General features: G+C 40.5%; 1 protein-coding gene across 10 annotated transcripts in view; it reads left to right on the top strand.

Moving 5' to 3' along the window:
• Window positions 1-21,992, top strand: part of LOC105498239 (regulation of nuclear pre-mRNA domain containing 2) — a 120,340-nt gene that overhangs the window by 63,545 nt on the left and 34,803 nt on the right. For all 10 annotated transcript variants that reach the window (XM_071086164.1, XM_071086145.1, XM_071086163.1 and 7 more), the window contains exon 3: window positions 21,117-21,217. In XM_071086164.1, coding sequence (XP_070942265.1) covers window positions 21,117-21,217 — 101 coding nt within the window. The remainder of the gene's footprint in view (window positions 1-21,116; window positions 21,218-21,992) is intronic.

The raw sequence follows: 21,992 nt of genomic DNA, 5'->3' as shown, positions 1-21,992 counted from the left end.
TACATCAGGTGGGCTGGGCAACCCTTTTCTATAAAGGGTCGATAGTTAAGTAGTTTAGGCTTTTTGAGCCATAGTATCTCTGTCACAGCTCCTTAACAATGCCATTCTAGCATGAAAGCACCAAACAATACAGAAACAAATGGGTATGGCTATGTTCCAATAAGAATAGGCAGCAGGCCAGATTTGGTCTGAGGTCCATCATTTGCCAACCCTTAGCCTACACAGAAAGTCATGATGATCAACTAATAACTCAGCTAAATAGCCAGATTCAAGTTGAACATACAAAATCAGTAGCTTTCCTATGTATGCCAGCAGCAACTTATTTTAAACTGTAATTAGGAAGAAAGATTTATTTTGCAAGACAAAAAATAAAAGAAAAACCCCACCCAAGAATAAATATAAGAAGTATGTAAGGCTTTTATAAAGAAAATTTTAAAAATTTAAAGGATATTAAAGAAGATCTGGACAAATGAAGATATATATATATATATGTATGTGTGTATATATACATATATATGGGGTTTTTTGAAGGAAAAGATTTGGTATTGTTAAAAATACATTTCTTTCCTAATATGTAATTTATACTCTGTAATCCCAATCAAAATCTCAATAGGATTTCCTGTGGAAGGATAAATATCCAAGGTAATTTTTTTTTAAGAATAGTAAGGTTAAAATTCCCTACCAGTTATAAAATATATCTTAAAACAATAAACAGGAATGGAAGATTGTATTAGTGAAACAGAATACACTCTTGCTTATAAATAAGTTAATTATAAATTATATGGTAAATCAGAGGATATTAAAATAAGAGCTTAATGCCAGGTATGATGGTTCTCATACCTGTAATCCTTGCACTTTTAGGAGGCTGAGGTGGGAGGATCACTTGAGGCCAGGAGTTTGAGACCAGCCTGGGCAACATAGCGAGATCCTGTCTCTACAAAAAAATTAAAAATTAGCCAGGTATGTTGGCATGTGCCTGTAGTCCTAGCTACCAGGAGGCCAAGGCAAGAGGATCTCTTGAGTCCAGGAGTTCAAGACTGAAGTGAATTATAGTCATACCATGGCACTCCACACTCTGGCCTGGGTGACAGAGCAAGACGCTCTCTCTGAAATAAACAAATAAAGGACTTAAGTATTCCTTAAACAGCCCCATCCTGACCACCACTTCCCCTTTTAAAACTCACGCCTGTAATCCCAGCACTTTGGGAGGCCAGGGAGGGTAGATCACAAGGTCAGGAGATCGAGACCATCATTCCTGGCTAACACGGTGAAACCCTGTCTCTACTAAAAATACAAAAAAAAAAAAAAAAATTAACCGGGCGTGGTGGCAGGTACCTGTAGTCCTAGCTAGCTGGGAGGCTGAGGCAGGAGAATGGCATGAACTCGGGAAGTGGAGCTTGCAGTGAGCCGAGATCACGCCACTACACTCCAGCTTGGGTGACAGAGCGAGACTCTGTCTCAAAAAATAATAATAATGAATAAATAAAATAAAATAAAGCTCTTATTCACAATTCTACTATAAACTGATTTCTGAATTTTTTTGTCTTAACTTAAGGCTGTTTTGAGTCCTTTAATTCAAGGAGGGCAAATGTCTAGAAGTTCCTGGCAGGTAATACAGATGAGTAAAGTAGGTTGAGTATGAGAAAAAATCCACTTAAGAGGGAGAGCAGTTACTCAGTCCTTGGCTAATGGCCATGAAGAAATGTGAGCCCAACATTAACATACGCTGCCAAACTTTTCTCACTTTTAAACTAGGACAGAAATTTGGATTTTTGTATGTGTGACATTGTCAGATTTAAAAAATAATATTGCTGACAAAACACATTTGGTGATCATACTGCACCATGGGCAACTTAATTAGGGACATTAATTTTATTCCTTGAGTCCCTTTAAGGTGTTTATTGATTTCACTTGATTAAAAGTTGGTATGGGGTGGACTCACGGCCACATGTTAAAAGAGATGCCCAAAGAAGGGAAAGTAGGACTTTCAGATAAGTTGGGAAACTATTTTCTCTAGTACTTATCTAATTATTTCAGTTCTTTTTATTAAATTTCAGTTTATCTTTTCTATCACTGGTTGGAAATTCCATGGGCTGGAAACCTGGAGATTGTATTTTAGATATACTAGTTATTATTGTAAGAAAATATGTATGTGAGAGGGAGGGGTAAAAATGAAAGTTAAACCAACCTGATATTTGCCATTTGTGTCCTAGAGGTCCTAGCTAAGGGACAGAAATGCCAGTTTATCTGAATATACATCACCGTGAGACCAGAATAGTTGAAACTTTAATTTGAAGCACAGGGAAAGTGTTTATGAATGTCAGAGTTGATTTATACTTGGGAAACTGTGGACTACTCTGCAACCAGCAATGACTTCAATAAGTTATATATAGATTATGGAAGAATCCCTTTAAGAACTGAGGGTTTGCTTGTATTGTGTCAGGATGGTGTAAGAGTAGGTATATCTTTGATGTGGGTGGAGCTTTCCAAAATCCTGTCCCTATCCCAGGTGTTCGTAAAAGGCAATTATTTGTGCTTATACATTTTCATCTTTAATTGAACTGAAAAATGAATTTATGCTACTTGTTGTATAAGAGCTTAATGTGATTTTATTGACTCTCAAGGGTGTATAGAGAATTATATGCATGATCTTTTTTGGGAAAAGGTGTCATGACAGATTTTGAGGAAATAATGAGCTTGGTACCGGTTAAATACCCGTAATCTGAAAATTTGAAATCCAAAATGCTCCAAAATCTGGAGCTTTTTGAGCACCAACATGACGCTCACAGAAAATGCTCATTGGAGCATTTTGGATTTCAAATTAGAGATGCTCAACCAGTAAGGATAATGCAAATATTCCAAAATCTGAAAACAAACTTTTTTTTTCTTTTCTTTTCTTTTTTCTTTCTTTCTTTTTTTTTTTTTTTTGAGACAGAGTCTCGCTCTTGTTGCCCAGGCTGGAGTGCAGTAGCGCAATCTCTGCTCACGGCAACCTCCGCCTCCCAGGTTCAAGCAATTCTCCTGCCTCAGCCTCCCAAGTAGTTGCCACAGCACCCAGCCAGTTGAGAATTTCTACTTAAATGTTATATGTCCATATTCAGTTCAGAATGCCTGAAACAGTAACACGCCTTACTTTGTGTAAAGTCCTACTCCTACAGTTTCAATTTATGTGAAAATATGTTCAATATAAATTGAAAATTGCTATATAAATGGTAACTAACTTGCAGATAAGCAGATTGGATTTTATTATTTCTTCTTTTTTTTTCTTTGAGATAGAGTCTTACTCTGTTGCCCAGGCTGGAGTGTAGTGGCACGATACGGCTCACTGCAACCTCCGCTTCCCGGGTTCAAGCGATTCTCCTGCTTCAGCCTTGAGTGGCTGGGATTACAGGCACGCGCCACCACGCCCAGCTAATTTTCGTATTTTTAGTAAAGACAGAGTTTCACCATATTGGTTAGGCTGGTCTCGAACTCCTGACCTCATGATCCGCCTGCCTTGGCCTCCCAAAGTGCTAGGATTACAGGCATGAGCTACCGCACCTGGCCCAGATTTTATTATTTCTTTCTACAAAATGAGAAAAACTGAAGTCCAGAGCAGTTAAGATACCGCCCAGAGGAAAATGACAATATAGTGTAAGTCCTGGGACTAGAACCCAGATTTTTCTGACTCTTAGTCCTTTATTGTTTCTGTTCTGCCAAATAGCTCTCCTAAATCTAACTTACAGTTTTTCATTTTATAACAGCCCCTTAGTAATCTTAAGTTTTTCTTTCTTATTTCTTAGTCAGTTACCAGGGACTGATTCTTCTGTTAAAGTTTCTTCTTCCTTTTCTCTCTGCCTTTTGATTTTCTGTTATTGTCACTGTCACTCTGTTTGATATATTAATATTATATCCTGCTAACTAGTTTCCCAGTTTGTTACCTTTTTCATTCACTTCAAACTACATACACATAGATGTCCAGAGATACAATGGTTTAAGACCACAGTCTCTGGAACCCAGTGTGCCTAGATTTGAATTCTGGCTCTGCCATTTGGTAACTCTATAACTTTACGTAAATTTAAAAAAAAATTAGTTTCTCATCTGTATAATGAATCCAATAATAGTACCTACTTCATAAAGTGTGGAAACTAAATGAGTTAATAATATATATAAAGGGCTTAGAACAGTGACTGACGTTTAATAAACAACAAATGTTAGCTGTTGCTATGATGAGGAAGATGACTGTGCCTACTACTGCTATTATTATAATTAACAAATTAGTATTAGCAAGGCATACTCTGAAATCCTTTAAAATATATTTTTACATTGCTTTATGATTTAAGAGATTTCTGGCCGGGTGTGGTGGCTCACACCTGTAATCCCAGCACTTTGGGAGGCCGAGGCAAGTGGATCACCTGAGGTCAGAAGTTTGAGATCAGCCTGACCAACATGGAGAAACCCTGTCTCTACTAAAAATACAAAATTAGCCAGGCATGGTAGCGTGTGCCTATAATTCCAGCTACTCAGGAGGCTGAGGCAGGAGAATTGCTTGAACCTGGGAAGCAGAAGTTGCAGTGAGCCAAGATCACACCATTGCACTCCAGCCTGGGCAAAAGAACAACACTCCATCTCAAAAAAAAAAAAAAAAAGAAATTTCCTTCCATCTTTATTATTTTCTTTGATTCTCAAATCAAATATATGATATAATTAGGGGCAAAGATTATTATCCTCATTTTACAGGTGAGGATACTGATGATAAAATAAGTCATATAAAACGACTTGAAGATAGGAAACTGAACATTAAAAAATAAGAGAGGGCTGGGTGCGGTGGCTCACGCCTATAATCCCAGCACTTTGGGAGGCCAAGGCAGCAGTATCACCTGAGCCCAGGAGTTCCAGACCACCCTGGGCAACATAGGGAGACCTCATCTCTACTAAATTAACTGGGTGTGGTGGCATGTGCTTGTGGTCCAAGCTACTTGGAAGGCTGAAGCAGGAGGATCACTTGAGCCTGAGAGGTGGAGGCTACAGTGAGCTGTGATGGTGTCACTGTACTCTGCCCTGAGCAACAGAATAAGACCCTGTGTCAAACAAACAAACAAAAAGGGATGCCACTTAAAGACTTCTACAGTCAAATCTCAGTCTTCCCATCCTTACCACTAACTCTCCTAAATCCCAGTAATGAGCCATTGCTCTAGCCAGACGCTCATACTGTATATCTTAATATAAGGGCTTATGAGTTTTTCTTCATGGAGTAGCTCTTCCTCCTTGGGAAGCAGCAGAGCTTAGAGGTTAAAAATGCAAGGTTTGGAGTCAAACTTGCAAGGTTGCATGGATTTCAATCCTGGATCTCTTACTTGGTAGAGGAATTTATTTAACTTTCTCATCCTTTAGTTTTCCCATCTATAAAATGAGAATAATAGTACAGTTTGTCTCTTAGGGATGCTGTGAGGATTAAATAGGCTAATATATGTAAAGCATTATAAAGGAACATGAAAGTACTCTAAAAATCAGTGAACTAAGTATTCATCTCAACAAGTTTTAAAAGAAGAGCAAAATAGCCCAAGAAAGGAAGGATATAATAAAATAAGAACAGAAACTAATGGGAAAAAAAAAAAACCACAAATACACAGTGAGGTACTTTCACTGTCAAATTCACAGAAAGAATAGAATAGTGTTTGTCGGGGACTGGGGTAGGGGGCAGGGAATGGGGAGTTATTGTTCAATGGGTATAGAATTTCAGTTTTGCAAGATGAAAAGACTTCTGGAGATATGGATGGTAGTGATGGTTGCACAGTATGAATGTACTTAATGCCATTGAATTGTACACTTGAAAATGGTTAACATAGGCTGGGTACTATGGCTCACACCTGTAATCCCAGCACTTTGGGAGGACAAGGCGAGCAGATGATGAGGTCAGGAGTTCGAGACCAGCCTGGCCAACATAGTGAAACCCCATCTCTACTAAAAATACAAAAATTAGCCAGGCATGGTGGCATGCGCCTGTAGTTCTAGCTACTTGGGAGGCTGAGGCAGGAGAATCACTTGAACCCGGGAACTGGAGGTTGCAGTGACCCGAGGTTATGCCACTGCACTCTAGCCTGGGTGATACAGTGAAACTGTGTCTCAGTAAATAAATAAATAAATAAATAAATAAATAAATAAATAAATAAAAAGTTTACCAAAAAAAAGAAAGGGCGGGCACTGTGATTCACGCCTGTAATCCCAGCACTTTGGGAGTCCGAGGCGGGTGGATCGCTTGGGGTCTGGATATTGAGACCATCCTGGCCAACATGGTGAAACCCCATCTCTACTAAAAATGCAAAAATTAGCTGGGCGTGGTAGCGCACGCCTGTAGTCCTAGCTACTCGGGAGGCTAAGGCAGGAGAATCACTTGAACCCGGGAGGCAGAGGTTGCAGTGAGCTGAGATCACCCTACTGCACTCCAGCCTGGGCGACAGAGTGAGACTCTGTCTCAAAAAAAAGAAAAGAAAAGAAAATCGTTAAGATATCTGGGTGTGATGTAGTGGCTCACACTTGTAATCCCAAACTCCCAATGTGGGAAGCCAGGGTGGGTGGATTGCTTGAACCCAGGAGTTTGACACCAACCTAAGCAACATGGTAAGACCCCATCCCTACAATAAATACAAAACTTAGCTGGATATGGGGGCGTGTGCCTATGTTTCCAGCTACTCAGGAGGCTGAGGCAGGAGGATCTCGAGGTCAAGGCTGCACTCTAGTCTGGGTAACATAGTGAGACTCTGTCTCAAATATGAACTCTTTAATAACGGATTCTAGGGTATAACACTTTCTGTATAGAAAAAATAAAGTTAAATAATTTCCTACACTCTACACAGAAATATATTACAAGTGAATTACTTTGGTGTGTAAAACAAACTTTAAAATTATTTGAAGAAAATATAAATATTTTTATGATTATAGGGGATAAAGGCGCTTAAGACACAAAAAACAGTAGTAAAAATATTTGAGTTTGATTACATAGAAATTAAACTTCTGCATTACAAAGATAACATAAAATTAAAGTGATACATTAGGGAAGATATTTGTCATAGACTAAGTTATATGAATTAAGTTAGGAGATACGGAGTGGCAAATTTGAATTTTTAGAATGAAAATCTATCCTCATACCCTGTTTTTCAGCTTCAAGATTTTTTGACTAAGTGTTGACTGTCTTTCTCTTGAGGTGATCCTTCCTCCCTCCCTTTCCCTGTCTCGAGCTGTTCTCCTGCCTCAGCCTCCCAAGTAGCTGGCACTATAGGTGTATGCTCCCTGGCCTGAGTCAACCCATTACTTAGTCTTTTATTCAGACATTTAGCAGATGTTACTAAGGACCTGTAAGATAGCACATTATTCTGATGACTTCCCAGTAATGAGGTATTGGTAAAGGAAAGAGACTCCTCTGAGTGAGATACAAGATTATGGTGTTTAGTTTTACGTAACTGTGACATCTGGACACCTCCTCTTGTACTTTATCAACTTTATCCTTTGAAATAATTTGCTAGTACCTTCCTGTTATAAGAGTAAGGGGGGTGTCACTAGCAAAGAAAGCATCTGTTGAACATCCTAGCAATTCTGTAAGGTCGCTGTTGAACATCCTAGCAATTCTACAAAGTCAGCCAAAATTTTTTTTTAACTTAAAAATCAAAGAACAAAAGGTTATGTAACTAAGCATGTTACATGGTTTGTGGTGATTATAAATTCTGTGAAAATTGACATTGTGGTCAGTAGTGGCTTTTTTTTTTTAACTGGAGTTTTGCTCTTGTGGCCCAGGCTGGAGTGCAATGGTGCGATCTCTGCTCACCACAACCTTTGCCTCCCGGGTTCAAGCAACTCTCCTGCCTCAATCTCCTGAGTAGCCGGGATTATAGGCATGCGCCACAACACCCGGCTAATTTTGTATTTTTAGTAGAGACGGGGTTTCTCCAAGTTGGTCAGGCTGGTCTCGAACTCCCAACCTCAGGTAATCCACCTGCCTCAGCCTCCCGAAGTGTTGGGATTACAGGCGTGAGCCACCACGCCCAGCCAGTAGTGGCTTTTTAACCTCCCAGGCTGGAGTACGGTGGCACGATCACGGCTCACTGCAGCCTTGACCTCCGGGTTTCAAGTAGTCCTCCTACCTCAGCTCCCCAGAAAGCTGAGACTACAGGTGCATGCAACCATACCTGGCTAATTTTTGTATTTTTTGTAAAGGCAGGGTTTCACCATGTTGCCCATGCTGGTCTCGAACTCCTGGCCTCAAGCTGTCCTCCCACCTCGACCTCCCAAAGTGTAAGACCTGTCTCAAAAAGGAAAAAAAAAGAAAACGATAATATCCTGTTGTCATTCATTCAGCTACTATTTAGTAACAGCAAAGAAACAACAATGAATAAGTTGTAATCATTGTTTTGAAGAAGTTCTGTAGTCGAGTTGAAGAAACAGACGTTTATATATAATTATGACTTGACTTCTGGCAGAAGAGTCAACCATCTATTCCAAGGAGTCATTTTGTTACAAAATACCTATGTCCTTGCCAAAACTTAAGCAGAACCAAAAACAGTGGATGTATTAGAATGGCAAAGCCAACATTAACCAACATGCTGATAACATTAATATTTTGTGATCTTGGCACTTAAACTAGGCTCTGGAGAAGGGCAAATGTGCTCTTGGGTAATTAGCTCCCCCTGGCTTCTGAGATATATTTTCTCTATATGAACATATTTTCTCTTTAGACCACAAGGAATCCCATAGGTTAAGATCAGACAAACGTGCTCACAGTGAAAGATCTCTGAACACACAGAAAAACAAACCACCACAATTGAGAATCTGTCGATTTAGTTCCTCCCAAAATGAGTTTCAGAGATTGGAATTATCAGACAATGTATAAAGCAATGTATATGAAATGTTAGAGAAGGATTAAATGGAATAACAAAATGAACAACAGGTAAGATATTGGACAGATTGAAAAAAATAATCTATAGGAACTCTTGAAAGAAAAGAGAATACGGAAGAATGTAGTTCTGAAGAAATCAGAATGCAACAGGAGAAATAAGGAGTGGAGAAAATGAAGAATGAAGGCCAGGTGTGGTGGCTCACACCTGTAATCCCAGCACTTTGTGAGACCAAGGTGGGAGAATCACTTGAGCCCAGGAGTTTGAGACCAGCCTGGGCAACATAGTGGGACCTCATTTCCACAAAAAAATACAAATTAGGCAGGTGTGGTGGTGTGTACTTATAGTCCCAGCTACTCAGGAGGCTGAGGTGGGTGGATCACTTGAGCCTGGGAGATTCTGTACAAAAGGAGAGAACTTTTGAGTGATTTAGAAGATAACACTGTTTGGCCGAGCATGGTGGCTCATGCCTGTCATCCCAACACTTTGGGAGGCTGGGGCAGGCAGATCACCTGATGTCGGGAGTTCGAGACTAGCCTGACCAACATGGAGAAACCCCGTCTGTACTAAAAATGCAAAATTAGCGGACCTGGTGGTGCATGCCTGTAATCCAGCCAGTTGGGAGGCTGAGGTGGGAGAGTCACTTGAACCGGGAGGTGGAGGTTGCGGTGAGCCAAGATCACGCCATTGTACTCCAGGCTGGGCAACAAGAGCGAAACTCCGTCTCAAAAAAAAAAGATAACACTGGCTGAGAACACCTTAAAAGTGATAAAAAATATGAATCTAAGATATAGGAAGCAATAACATATACTAAATAGCATAAATAAAAATTTTATACCTAGTTATTGTAATGAAATTATAAAACAAGCAGTTTTAAAAACATCCAAAGTTTACATCTACTGGGGTAATTATAATTCAAAACAAACAAAAAACTAGAAAATGACAGGGCTGAGAGAGGATGTGGAAAAATTGGAACCCATTTACATTTCTCGCAGTAATGTATAATGGTGCAGTTGCTGTGGAAAACAGTTTGGTGGTTCCTCAAAAATTAAACATAGAATTACCACATGATCCAGCAGTTCTACCTCTAGATATATACCCCAAAAGAAATGGAAACGGAGACTTAAAACAGATAGTTGTATAGGCATATTCATAGCAGCAGCATTATTGACAGTAGCCAAAAGGAAGAACAACCCACATGTTCGTCAGTGGATGAATGGATAAACAAAGTGTGATGTATACAAACATGGAATATTATTCAGTCTTTTTAAAAAGGAAAGAAATTTTTTTTTTTTTTGAGACGGGGTTTTGTTCTTGTTGCCCTGGCTGGAGTTCAATGGCGCAATCTTGGCTCACTACAACCTCCGCTTCCCGGGTTCAAGCAATTCTCCTGCCTCAGCCTTCTGAGTAGCTGGGATTACAGGCGCACGCCACCATACCCGGCTAATTTTTGTATTTTTAGTAGAGATAGGGTTTCACCATGTTGGTCAGGCTAGTCTTGAACTCCTGACCTTAGGTGATCCGCCCACCTCAGCCTCTCAAAGTGCTGGGATTACAGGCGTGAGCCACTGCACCCGGCCAAAAAGGAAGGAAATTCTAATACATGCTGCAACATGGGTGAACTTTGATGACATTATGCTAAGTGAAACACGCCTGTCACAAAAGGACAAGTATTATATGATACCACTTACATCAGTCACCTTCAGTAGTTAAATTCAGAGACGAAGTAGAATCGTGGTTGCTGGGGAAAGGGGAGAATTGGAAGTTATTGTTTAGTGGATATAGTATATCAATTTGGGAAAATAAAGTTTTGGAGTTTGGTTGCACAACAATGTGAATGTACTTGACTGTTGAACCGTACACTAAAAAATTGGTTAAGATGGTAAATTTTACGTGTATTTTACCACAATTTTTTTTTAAAAAAGGAATGACATTACACTTTCTTCTGGGTGATGGAACAAGACCCTAAATCTTAAAAAAAAAAGAAAATTCTGATAAATGCTACGAAATGGTTGAAACCATGAAAACATGCTGAAATAAGCCAGACACAAAAGGACAAATAAGCCAGACACAGAAGGACAAATATTTATCAAAATACCTAGAATTGGCAGATCCATAGAGAGAGAAGATTAAAGGTTATCAGAAGCTGGGAAAAAGAGGCCAGGGGGAGTTACTGATACAGAGTACTGTGGTCTGAATGTTTATGTCCCCCTAAAATTCATATGTTGAAACCTAGTCCTTAACGTGGTGGTATTAAGAGGTGGAGCCTTTGGGAGGTGATGAGATCTGAGGGAGGTAGTGACAAATTTTGTAAATAGTAGTGAAAATTGCACAACATTGCGAATGTAGTTACTGCCACTGAATTGTACATTTAATGGCTGACATGGCACACTTTATGTTACATATATTTAATCACAATAAAAAAATGATTTAAAAAACAGCAGCCAGGCCGGGCGCGGTGGCTCAAGCCTGTAATCCCAGCACTTTGGGAGGCTGAGGCGGGCGGATCACAAGGTCAGGAGATCGAGACCACAGTGAAACCCCGTCTCTACTAAAAATACAAAAAATTAGCCGGGCGCGGTGGCGGGCGCCTGTAGTCCCAGCTACTCAGGAGGCTGAGGCAGGAGAATGGCAGGAACCCGGGAGGCGGAGCTTGCAGTGAGCCGAGATCGCGCCACTGCACTCCAGCCTGGGCAACAGCGTGAGACTCCGTCTCAAAAAAAAAAAAAAAAAAAAAAAAAAAAAAAAAAAAAAACAGCAGCCAAAAAAAGATCAGTATAAAAGGACTACAATTAAAGAGTAATAATTGGAGCTGGGCACGGTGGCTCACACGTGTAATCCTGACACTTTGGGAGGCCAAGGTGGGAGGACTGCCTGAGCCAAGGAGTCTGCGACCAGCCTGGGCAACATGGTGAGATTCTGTCTCTAAAAAAACACAAAATTTAGCCAGGTGTGGTAGCATGTGCTTGTAGTCCCAGCTACTCAGGAGGCTGAGGTGGGAGGATCACCTAAGCCTGAGCAATCCAGGCTGCAGTGAGCCGAGATTGCACCACTGTACCCCAGCCTGGGGGACCAGAGTGAGACCCTGTCTCAAGGTGAGGTGGTTGGGGGAGAAGTATAATTGGAATGATTGTAACCCAAAGAAATGATAAATGTTTGAGGTGATGGGTACCCTATTATATACTCCAATGTGATTATTACACATTATATCAACATATCTCATGTACCCCAAAAAGATACACATCTATGTACCCATAAAAAAATTTTTTTTAAAAAAAGACCACAATTAAACTGATGACAGACTTCTCAGCGGCAATGGAAGCCAGAGGCAGTTGTGAAAAAATATTTTTATAGCATTGATAGAAAGTAGCTGTCAGTGTAGATTAGCATACAAAGCGAAACTACTTTCAAGAAGTAGGAAAACATAAAAACAGAGAAACAAAAACAGATAATTCACCATCAACAAACAGACCCTCTCTCTCTTTTTCTGTATATATATAATATAATATATATACACTATATATATATACACACACACACATAATTTTTTTTTTTTTCTCTGAGACGGAGTCTTGCTCCGTCTGGAGTGCAGTGGTATGATCTCGGTTCACTGCAAGCTCCTCCTCCTGGGTTCACGCCCTTCTCCTGCCCCAGCCTCCCAAGTAGCTGGGACTACAGGCATCCGCCACAATGCCCAGCTAATTTTTTTTTTTTTTTTTTCTGGAGACGGAGTCTCGCTCTGTCGCCCAGGCTGGAGTGCAGTGGCCGGATCTCGGCTCACTGCAAGCTCCGTCTCCCGGGTTCACGCCATTCTCCTGCCTCAGCCTCCCGAGTAGCTGGGACTACAGGCGCCCGCCACCTCGCCTGGCTAGTTTTTTGTATTTTTTAGTAGAGACGGGGTTTCACTGTGTTAGCCAGGATGGTCTCGATCTCCTGACCTCGTGATCCGCCCGTCTCGGCCTCCCAAAGTGCTGGGATTACAGGCTTGAGCCACCGCGCCCGGCCAATTTTTTGTATTTTTAGTAGAGACGGGGTTTCAGCATGTTAGCCAGGATGGTCTTGATCTCCTGACTTCGCGATCTGCCCGCCTCGGCCTCCCAAAGTGCTGGGATTACCGTAATTTTTTTTTAACCAAGAAGAATCACTGAACCATCACCAAACTTCTAAATGAGTTTTACACTGGGAGGTTAGCAATATATATAATATTATATGTATAATATATGTAATATAATATACATAATATGACACACACACACACACAGAGGCATATAATTTTTTTTTAACCAATCAAGAAGCAGCACTGAACCATCAACAGACTTAATAAGTGAGTTTACTCTGGGAAGTTAGCAATAAGGATGGTGAGTCACGCTAGCAATAAAATATATGAAATATCTGGCCAGGCACGGTGGCTCATGCCTATAATCCCAGCACTTTGGGAGGCTGAGGGAAGCAGATCACTTGAGGCCAGGAGTTCGAGACCAGCCTGGCCAACATGGCAAAACCTGTCTCTACCAAAAAATACAAAAATTAGCTGGGCATGATGGCGCATGCCTTATAATCCCAGCTACTGGGGAGCCTGAGGCAGGAAAATTGCTTGAGCCTGGGAGGTGAAGGTTGCAATGAGTTGAGATTGTGCAACTGCCTCCAGCCTGGGCAACAGAGTGATACTGTCTATATATATATGTAAACAGTTTTTAAGAACAGTTAAAGCTGTTCTTAGATATTTAAGAACAGCCTTAACAGAAAATATGAGAAACCCTTATGAATAAAGTTTGGAAATGTTAAATATACATTTATAAATACTAATGGAGTATTGTGTAGTCATTAAAAGTAATGTTTAGGGCTGGGCACCGTGGCTCACGCCTGTAATCCCAACACTTTGGGAGGCTGAGGCGGGTGGATTATTTGAGGTCAGGAGTTCAAGACCAGCCTGGCCAACATGGTGAAACCATGACCTGTCTGTACCAAAAATATAAAAATTAGCCAGGTGGTAGTGGCGCACATCTGTAATCCTAGCTACTTGGGAGGCTGAGGCAGAAGAATCGCTTGAGCCTGGGAGGTGGAGGTTGCAGTGAGTCGAGATCATGCCACTGCACTCCAGTCTGGGTGACAGAGTGAGACCCTATCTCCAAAAAATAAGAAAGAAAGGAATGTTTATAAAGAGTTGATTGGAAGATGGGGAAATGTTTGTTAAGTGAAAATAATAGAATAGAATTTTTTGAGTGTGAAGAGAGTTAGGGCATACTTTGTTTTATTGTGCATTTCAGGTAATGTGGTTGTTTTTAGAAATTGAAGGTTTGTAGCAACCCTGTGCCTATTGGTGCTGTTTTTCCAACAACATATGCTCATTTATGTCTCTGTGTCACATTTTGGTAATATTTGCAACATTTCACATTTTTATGGTATCTGTTACGGTGATCTGTGATCAGTGATGTTACTATTATAATTGTTTTTATGTATTCCTAACTTCGTCCATGTAAGACAGTGAACTTAATTGGTAAGTGTTGTGTGTTTTCTGATTGCACTAACCCACCATTCCCCATCTCTTTCTGTCTCCTGGGACCTCCTTATTCCCTGAGACACCACAATATTGAAATTAGAACAATTATTAGCCCTACAGTGGCCTCTCAGTGTTCAAGTGAAAGGAAGAGTCACACATCTTTCACTTTAAATAAAAAGCTAGAAAAGATTAAGCTAAGTGAGTAAGGCGTGTTGAAAGCCAAGACAGGCTGAAAGCTAGGCCTCTTGCACCAGTTAGCCAGGTTGTGAATGCAAAGTTCTTGTAGGAAATTAAAAATGCTATTGTAGTGAACATATGAATGATAAGAAAGCAAAAGAGCTTTATTGCTGATATGGAGAAGGTTAGTGGCCTGGATAGAAGATCAAGCCAGATAGAACATAAAGCCAAAGCCTAATACAGAGCAAGGCCCTAACTCTTTTCAATTCTATGAAGGTTGAGAGAATGAGATTTAAGAAAAGAAGTCATCTCTATAACACAAAAGTGTAAGATGAAGCAGCAAGTGCTGATGTAGAAGCAGCAGCAAGTTGTCCAGAACTTCAGCTCGGATCACTCATGAAGGTGACTCCATTAAACAGCAGATTTTCGAGGTAGATGAAACAGCCTTCTGTTGGAAGATGCCATGTAGGACTTTCATAGCTAGAAAGAAGTCAGTCCTTGCTTCAAAGCACAGGCTGACTCTCTTGTTAGGAGCTAATTCAGCTGGCTGGAAACTTTAAGTTGAAGCCAGTGTTCATGTACAATTCTGAAAATCCTAGGGCTGTTAAAAATTATGCTAAATCTACTCTGTCTGTGCTCTGTAGATGGAACAACAAAGCCTGGATGACAGCACATCTGTTTACAACATGGTTTGCTGAATATTTTAAGCCCAATGTTGAGACCTGCTCTTGTTCAGGGGAAAAAAAAAAAAAACGCGGATTCTTTACAAAATATTATTATTCATTGACAATGCACCTGGTCACCCAAGAGCTCTGATGTATGAGGAGATTAATGTTATTTTCTTGCTTGCTAACACAACATTTATTCTGCCCATGGATAAACGAGTGATTTGACCTTTCAATTCTTGTTATTTAAGAAATACGGGGCTAGGCATGGTGGCTCATGCCTGTAATCCCAGCACTTTGGGAGGCCAGGACTAGTGGATCACTTAGGTCAAGAGTTCGAGACCAGCCTGGCCAACATGGTGAAATCCCGTCTCTACTAAAAATATAAAATCAGGCATGGTAGCACACACCTGTAATCCCAGCCACTCAGGAAGCTGAGGCAGGACAATTGCTTGAACCCTGGAGGCAGAGGTTGCAGTGAGCCGAGATGATACCATTGCACTCTAGCGTGGGCAACAAGAGCAAAACTCTGTCTCAAATAAAAAGAAAAAATACAGGCTGGGCATGGTGGCACACATCTGTAATCCCAGCACTTTGGGAGTCCGAGATGGGAAGATCTCTAGAGCTCAGGAGTTCGAGATCAGCCTGGGCAACATTGCAAGACCTAGTCTCTATTATTAAAAAAAGAAAGAAAGACATTATAAGGCTATGTCTTATAATGTTGCCACTAATAGTGATTCCTTTTATGGATCTGGGCAAAGGGAATTGAAAACCTTCTGGAAAGGATTCACCATTCTAGATGGCATGAAGAACATTTGTGATTCATGGGGAGAGATCAAAATATCAGTATTAGGCCTAGGCATGGTGGTTTACGCCTGTAATCCCAACACTTTGGAGGCCGAGGTGGGCAGATCATGAGGTCAGGAGATCGAGACCATCCTGGCCAGCATGGTGAAACCTCGTCTCTACTAAAAATACAAATATTAGCCAGGTGTGGTGGTGCACGCCTGCAGTTCCAGCTACTCAGGAGGCTGAGGCAGGAGAATCCCTTGAACCCGGGGGCAGAGGTTGCAGTGAGCCGAAATCACACCACTGCCCTCCAGCCTGGCCACAGAACGACACTCGCTCTGTCTCCAAAAAATATATATATATGTATATTATATATACATTTATAATGTGCCTACATTATATATACATTTTATATATATAAAATATATAAATAATATATATTTATAAAAACGTAAAACAGGAGTTTGGAAGAAGTTGATCCCATCACTCATGGATGTCTTTGAGGGGGTTCAAAACTTCAGCGGAGGAAGTAATAAAGGTGTGGTGGAAATAGCAAGAGAACTAGAATTGGAAATAGAACCCAAAGATGGGACTGAATTGCTATAATCTCATGAATAAAGCTTGAACAAATGAAGAGTTGCTTCTTATGGATGAGCAAAAAAAGTGGTTTTGCTGGGCACAGTAGCTCACGCCTGTAATCCTAGCACTTTGGGAGGCAGAGGCAGGTGGATTGCCTGAGCTCAGGAATTCAAGACCAGCCTGGGCAACATGGTGAAACCTTGTCGCTACTAAATATACAAAAAATTAGCTGGGTATGGTGGTGGGTGCCTGTAGTCCCAGCTTCTCGGGAGGCTGAGGCAGGAGAATTGCTTGAACCCAGGAGGCAGAGGTTGCAGTGAGCTGAATTCGTGCCACTACACTCCAGCCTGGGCAGCAGAGTGAGACTCTGTCTCAAAGAAAAAAGAGTTTCTTGAGATGGAATCTACTGATGAACATGCTGTGGACATTGTTCAAGTGACAACAAAGGATTTTAGAATATTGCATTAATGGAGCAGCAGCAGAATTTGAGAGGATTGACTCCAGTTTTGAAAGAAACTTATGGGCAAAATGCTATCAAGCTACATTGCATGCTACAAAAAAAATCTTTGTGAAAGGAAGAGTCAATTTATGTAGCAAACCTCATTATCTTAAGAAATTGCCAGAGCCACCTCAGCCTTCAGCAGTCACTATCATGATCAGTCAGCAGCCATCAACATCACGGCAAGACCCTCCACCAGCAAAAAGAATATGATTTGCTGGAGATTCAGATGATTGTTAAGGTTTTTTGAGCTACAAAGTATTTTTTTAACTAACATGTATATTATTTTTAACACATAATGCTATTACACACTTAATTGACTATAGTATAGTGTAAATGTAACTTTTTAAAAATTTGTTTGTTTTTTAGAGACAGAGTCTTACTCTGTCACCCAAGCTGGAGTGCAGTGGCTTGATCAGGGCTCACTGCAGACTCGAACTGCTGGTCTCAAGCAATCCTCCCACCTCAGCCCTCCAAGTGGCCAGGACTACAGGTGTACCCCACTACGTCTGGCTAGTTTTTGTATTTTTTTCCTGAGACAGGGTTTTGCCATGTTGCCCAGACTGGTCTCAAACTCCTGGGCTCAAGTAATCTGCCAGCTTCAGCCTTCCAATGTGCTGGAACTGCAGGCATGAGCCACTGTGCCCAGCGTAAACCTTACAATTTTCTAGAGGTTTATTAACCAGAAAGAACAGACTCTACTGTCATTTCTTATATTTTTTTGTGCTGAGATTCTTTCTCTCATTATAAAAAAAAAAAAAACCAGAAAAGTCGAGCCGCGCATCGTGGCTCACATCTGTAACCCCAGCACTTTGGGAGGCCGAGGCGGGCAGATCATGAGGTCGGGAGTTCGAGACCAGCCTAGCCAATACGGTGAAACCCCGTCTCAACTAAAAAAAAAAAAATACAAAATTTAGCCGGGCATGGTGTCACGGGCCTGTAGTCCCAGCTACTTGGGAAGCTGAGGCGGAAGAATCACTTGAACTCGGGAGGCGGAGGTTGCAGTGAGCGGAGATTGCACCACTGCACTCCGGTCTGGGTGACAGAGCAAGACTCATCTCAAGAAAAAAAAAAAGTCATGTGTTGCTTAACATCAATATATTCTGAGGCCGGGTGCGGTGGCTCACGCCTATAATTCCAGCACTTCGGGAGGCCAAGGTGGGCAGATCACTTGAGGTCGGGAGTTCAAGACCAGCCTGGCCAACATGGTGAAACCCTGTCCCTACGGAAAAAAAAAAAAAAAAATTAGCTGGGCATGGTGGCAGGCACCTGTAATCCCAGCTACCCGGGAGGCGGAGGCAGGACAATCGCTTGAACCCAGGAGGCAGAAGTTGCAGTGAGCTGAGATCACACCATTGCACTCCAGCTTCAGTGACAGAGCAAGACTCAATCTCCAAAACAAAAAAAGAATATGTTCTGAGAAATGCGTCATTAGGGAATTTTATCCTGTGAACATCATGGAGTGTACTTACATAAACAGATGGTATAGCCTACTAAAAACCGAAGCTATATTGTGTAGCCTATTGCTCTTCGACTGTAAACCTGCACTGCATGTCACTGTATTGAATACTATAGGCAACTGTAACACAATGGTAAGTACTTACATATCTAAACTTTTTTTTTTTTTTAAATGGAGTCTCGCTCTCTCTCCAGGCTGGAGTGCAGTGGCGCAGTCTCAGCTCACTGCAACCTTCGACTCCCTGGTTCAAGCAATTCTCCTGCCTCAGCATCCCGAGTAGCTGGGATTACAGGCATGCACCACCATGCCCAGCTAATTTTTGTATTTTTAGTAGAGACGGCGTTTCACCATGTTGGCCAGGATGGTCTCGATCTCCTGACCTCTTGATCCGCCGGACTCGGCCTCCCAAAGTGCTGGGATTAACAGGCGTGAGCCACCGTGCCCAGTCATATCTAAACATTATAGAACACAGAAAATTGTGAAAAGTATAAAGAAAAATTCACTCACTTTCACTAAATGGAGATTTACAAAATAACAATTTCCTTTTTTTTTTTTTTTAAGATAACAATTTCAGTATTACTATCTTCCAGTCTTTTTCTTCTATAAATGTTAGCATTGTATTTGAAACCAGTCACACGCATAGTCAGGCATACCTTGGAGATATTGAGGTTTCACTTCCAATCCACCACAATAAAGCAAATATTGCAGTAAAGCATGTTACATGCAGGTGGATCACTTGAGCCCAGGAGGTTGAGGCTGCTGTGAGCCAAGATCACGCCACCATAGTTCAGCCTGGACAACTGAGTGAGACCCTGTCTCAAAAAAAAAAAAAATTATAAGGTTTAATACAATTTTCTCTGTTTCTTACATAAGCCATTCTTAGGCAAGAAAATAAATTCTTTGTGAATACATGATGATATGGATTCATAGACTCTCATCCTTGAAAGAGGCCTTAAATTTGACATAGCTTTTTTTTTTTTTTTTTTTTGAATCATATACTTCAATCTCCACATGGTTTGGTGGATTCACTTAGGGAGAGGTTAAATTCCTGTTTTGTCTTTTGACAGATCTATTAAATTATTAGAATGGTTTCTGTTCTTTGGCAGATCTGTTAGAATAAAATTTCTTTTCCCTATGGCTTCATACTTTTGTCCTTGTTTTGCTTCCTGAGATCACACCAGTTTGATTCCTCTTCCTGACAACGGTTATGCCCTTCCTACATTGTTTTTTTTATATTTCTTCTACATTTCACAAAGCATAATTAAAATCTTAAATTATTAATTTTATTGGTAATTATTTATCATTCACTTCTACTTTAACTTTTTTTTTTTTTTTTTTTGGAGACAGGGTCTTGCTTTGTGGCCCAGGCTGGGTTGCAGTGTTATGATCACCGGTCACTACAGCCTGGATCTCCTGGGCTCAAGCGATTCTCTTGCCTCAGGCTCCCATGTAGGAGATACTACAAATGTGTGCCACCACATGTGGCTAATTTTTTCATTTTTAGTAGAGATGAGGTCTCTCTCTGTATACCAGGCTGGTCTTAAACTTCCAAGCTCAAGTGGTTTTCCCAGCTCGGCCTTTCAAAGTTGGCCAGACTGGTCTCGAACTCCTGACCTTAGGCAGTCCATCCACCTCGGCCTCCCAAAGTGCTGGGGTGGCAGGCGTGAGCCACTGTGCCCGGCCAACATTTTTTTAAAGTTAGATAGCCAACTTGAACCAGAAGCTCATCTGTGATCCAGCCAGAATAAACCAATACCCTTTACTTCCCTAATTCTTATTGTGTATTCTCATAGTATTATGTAATAGTCTTTTAGAAAACATGTTACAGTATGTGATTGATTCAAGATTTTTTTCTAAACCTTTAAAAAATGAAAAAATATAGCATTGCTAAACCTTGTCTTCTTATTCAGTACTACTATAATTGTGTTTTAGACCAGGTTTTTCAATCTCTTTTAGAATTCCCGTTGTGTCCACACATTCCCAGCCCTCTCAAGTTCATATCCATCAAAAAGCTCTCAGTATGTCATCTGTAGTTTCATCTATGTCATTTATAAAAGTGTTGAATGGTAATTTAAGATTCTTAAAATCCTTAAAGTTTAAGATTTCTTTAGTCCTGGATATTATAGAAAAAAAGTTTTTTTTTTTTTTTTTTTTTTTTTTTTGAGACGGAGTCTCGCTCTGTCACCCAGGCTGGGGTGCAGTGGCCGGATCTCAGTTCACTGCAAGCTCTGCCTCCCGGGTTCACGCCATTCTCCTGCCTCAGCCTCCCGAGTAGCTGGGACTACAGGCGCCCGCCACCTCGCTCGGCTAGTTTTTTTTTTGTATTTTTTAGTAGAGACGGGGTTTCACCGTGTTAGCCAGGATGGTCTCGATCTCCTGACCTCGTGATCCGCCCGTCTCGGCCTCCCAAAGTGCTGGGATTACAGGCGTGAGCCACCGCGCCCGGCCAGAAAAAAAGTTTTGAAATAAACATCAGAAGAAATTTGGAAAATAATTTTATTGATAACTTTATTTTCAGATTTCTAGTTTGGAATAGAAGTCAAGGTTTTTATAGTCTGTATTACTTTTTCTTTGTTTTCAGGGATCCATCTGTCTCTAAGTCTGTAGAACGAATCTTTAAAATCTGGGAAGATAGAAATGTATACCCAGAAGAGATGATTGTGGCATTGAGAGAAGCTTTGAGTAAGTGTCTTTTTTCTCTCCTAAAAGAAAATTTTGAGTCAGTCTTTACAATTACATAATTTTATAGATATGGTCATGTTGTATAATAGTGAAAAATTAAGTTTTGAATCTAGCCCTATTTGTTTAAAATTAAATACTTTTGAGCAACCTAGATCTGTTTGAATTAAAATGTAAATAGAATTGGTTTTAGGGATGGGGTTGGATTTTGTTTTTTAGTGATAACAAAAGTCAAGCATATTAAGTGGTGATAGCCATCTGGTTATTTTCCTGCATTTGCATTGAGTGTTTCAAATGGTTCATTGTTTGTGTTAATAAATACTGCCCTGTGCCCTTACTGTTGGAGAATTTTTCACAGGGTGTCAATTCTTACTAAGCTGTTTGGTAGTAAGCATATATCGGCAGTCTTTAGACTGTCTTTTGATTTAGATTTACAGTAAGTTGTGTACTGTTTTGTTAAAAGGAATTTAATTCTTATGTATTATATGCTTGTAATTAAGTTATTGAGTAGAAGTTGGTGATAATCTGCTACCATGACCGTCATTTGACTAGAAATTTGCTTTAAAAATGGCATCTTCTAAGAAGCTGTTAAATTCTTCATTTTAATTTGTTAATTGGTATTTTTAAGCCTCCTTCCCTATTTTTTTCAGAATTGGTAATTTCACTGATGATAAAAATCATGTTTATTTGACAGCTTCTTAGATCGGGTAGGAATTTCTATTTTTTCATAAAAATGAAAGAAAAGGAAAGAAAGAAACAACACACAGTCTCGGATTGC

This window comes from Macaca nemestrina, chromosome 1, assembly GCF_043159975.1.
Source record: "Macaca nemestrina isolate mMacNem1 chromosome 1, mMacNem.hap1, whole genome shotgun sequence".
Taxonomy (NCBI): domain Eukaryota; kingdom Metazoa; phylum Chordata; class Mammalia; order Primates; family Cercopithecidae; genus Macaca; species Macaca nemestrina.
Note: the sequence above shows the minus strand (reverse complement) of the source record. Positions and strands in the feature narration are given on the sequence as shown.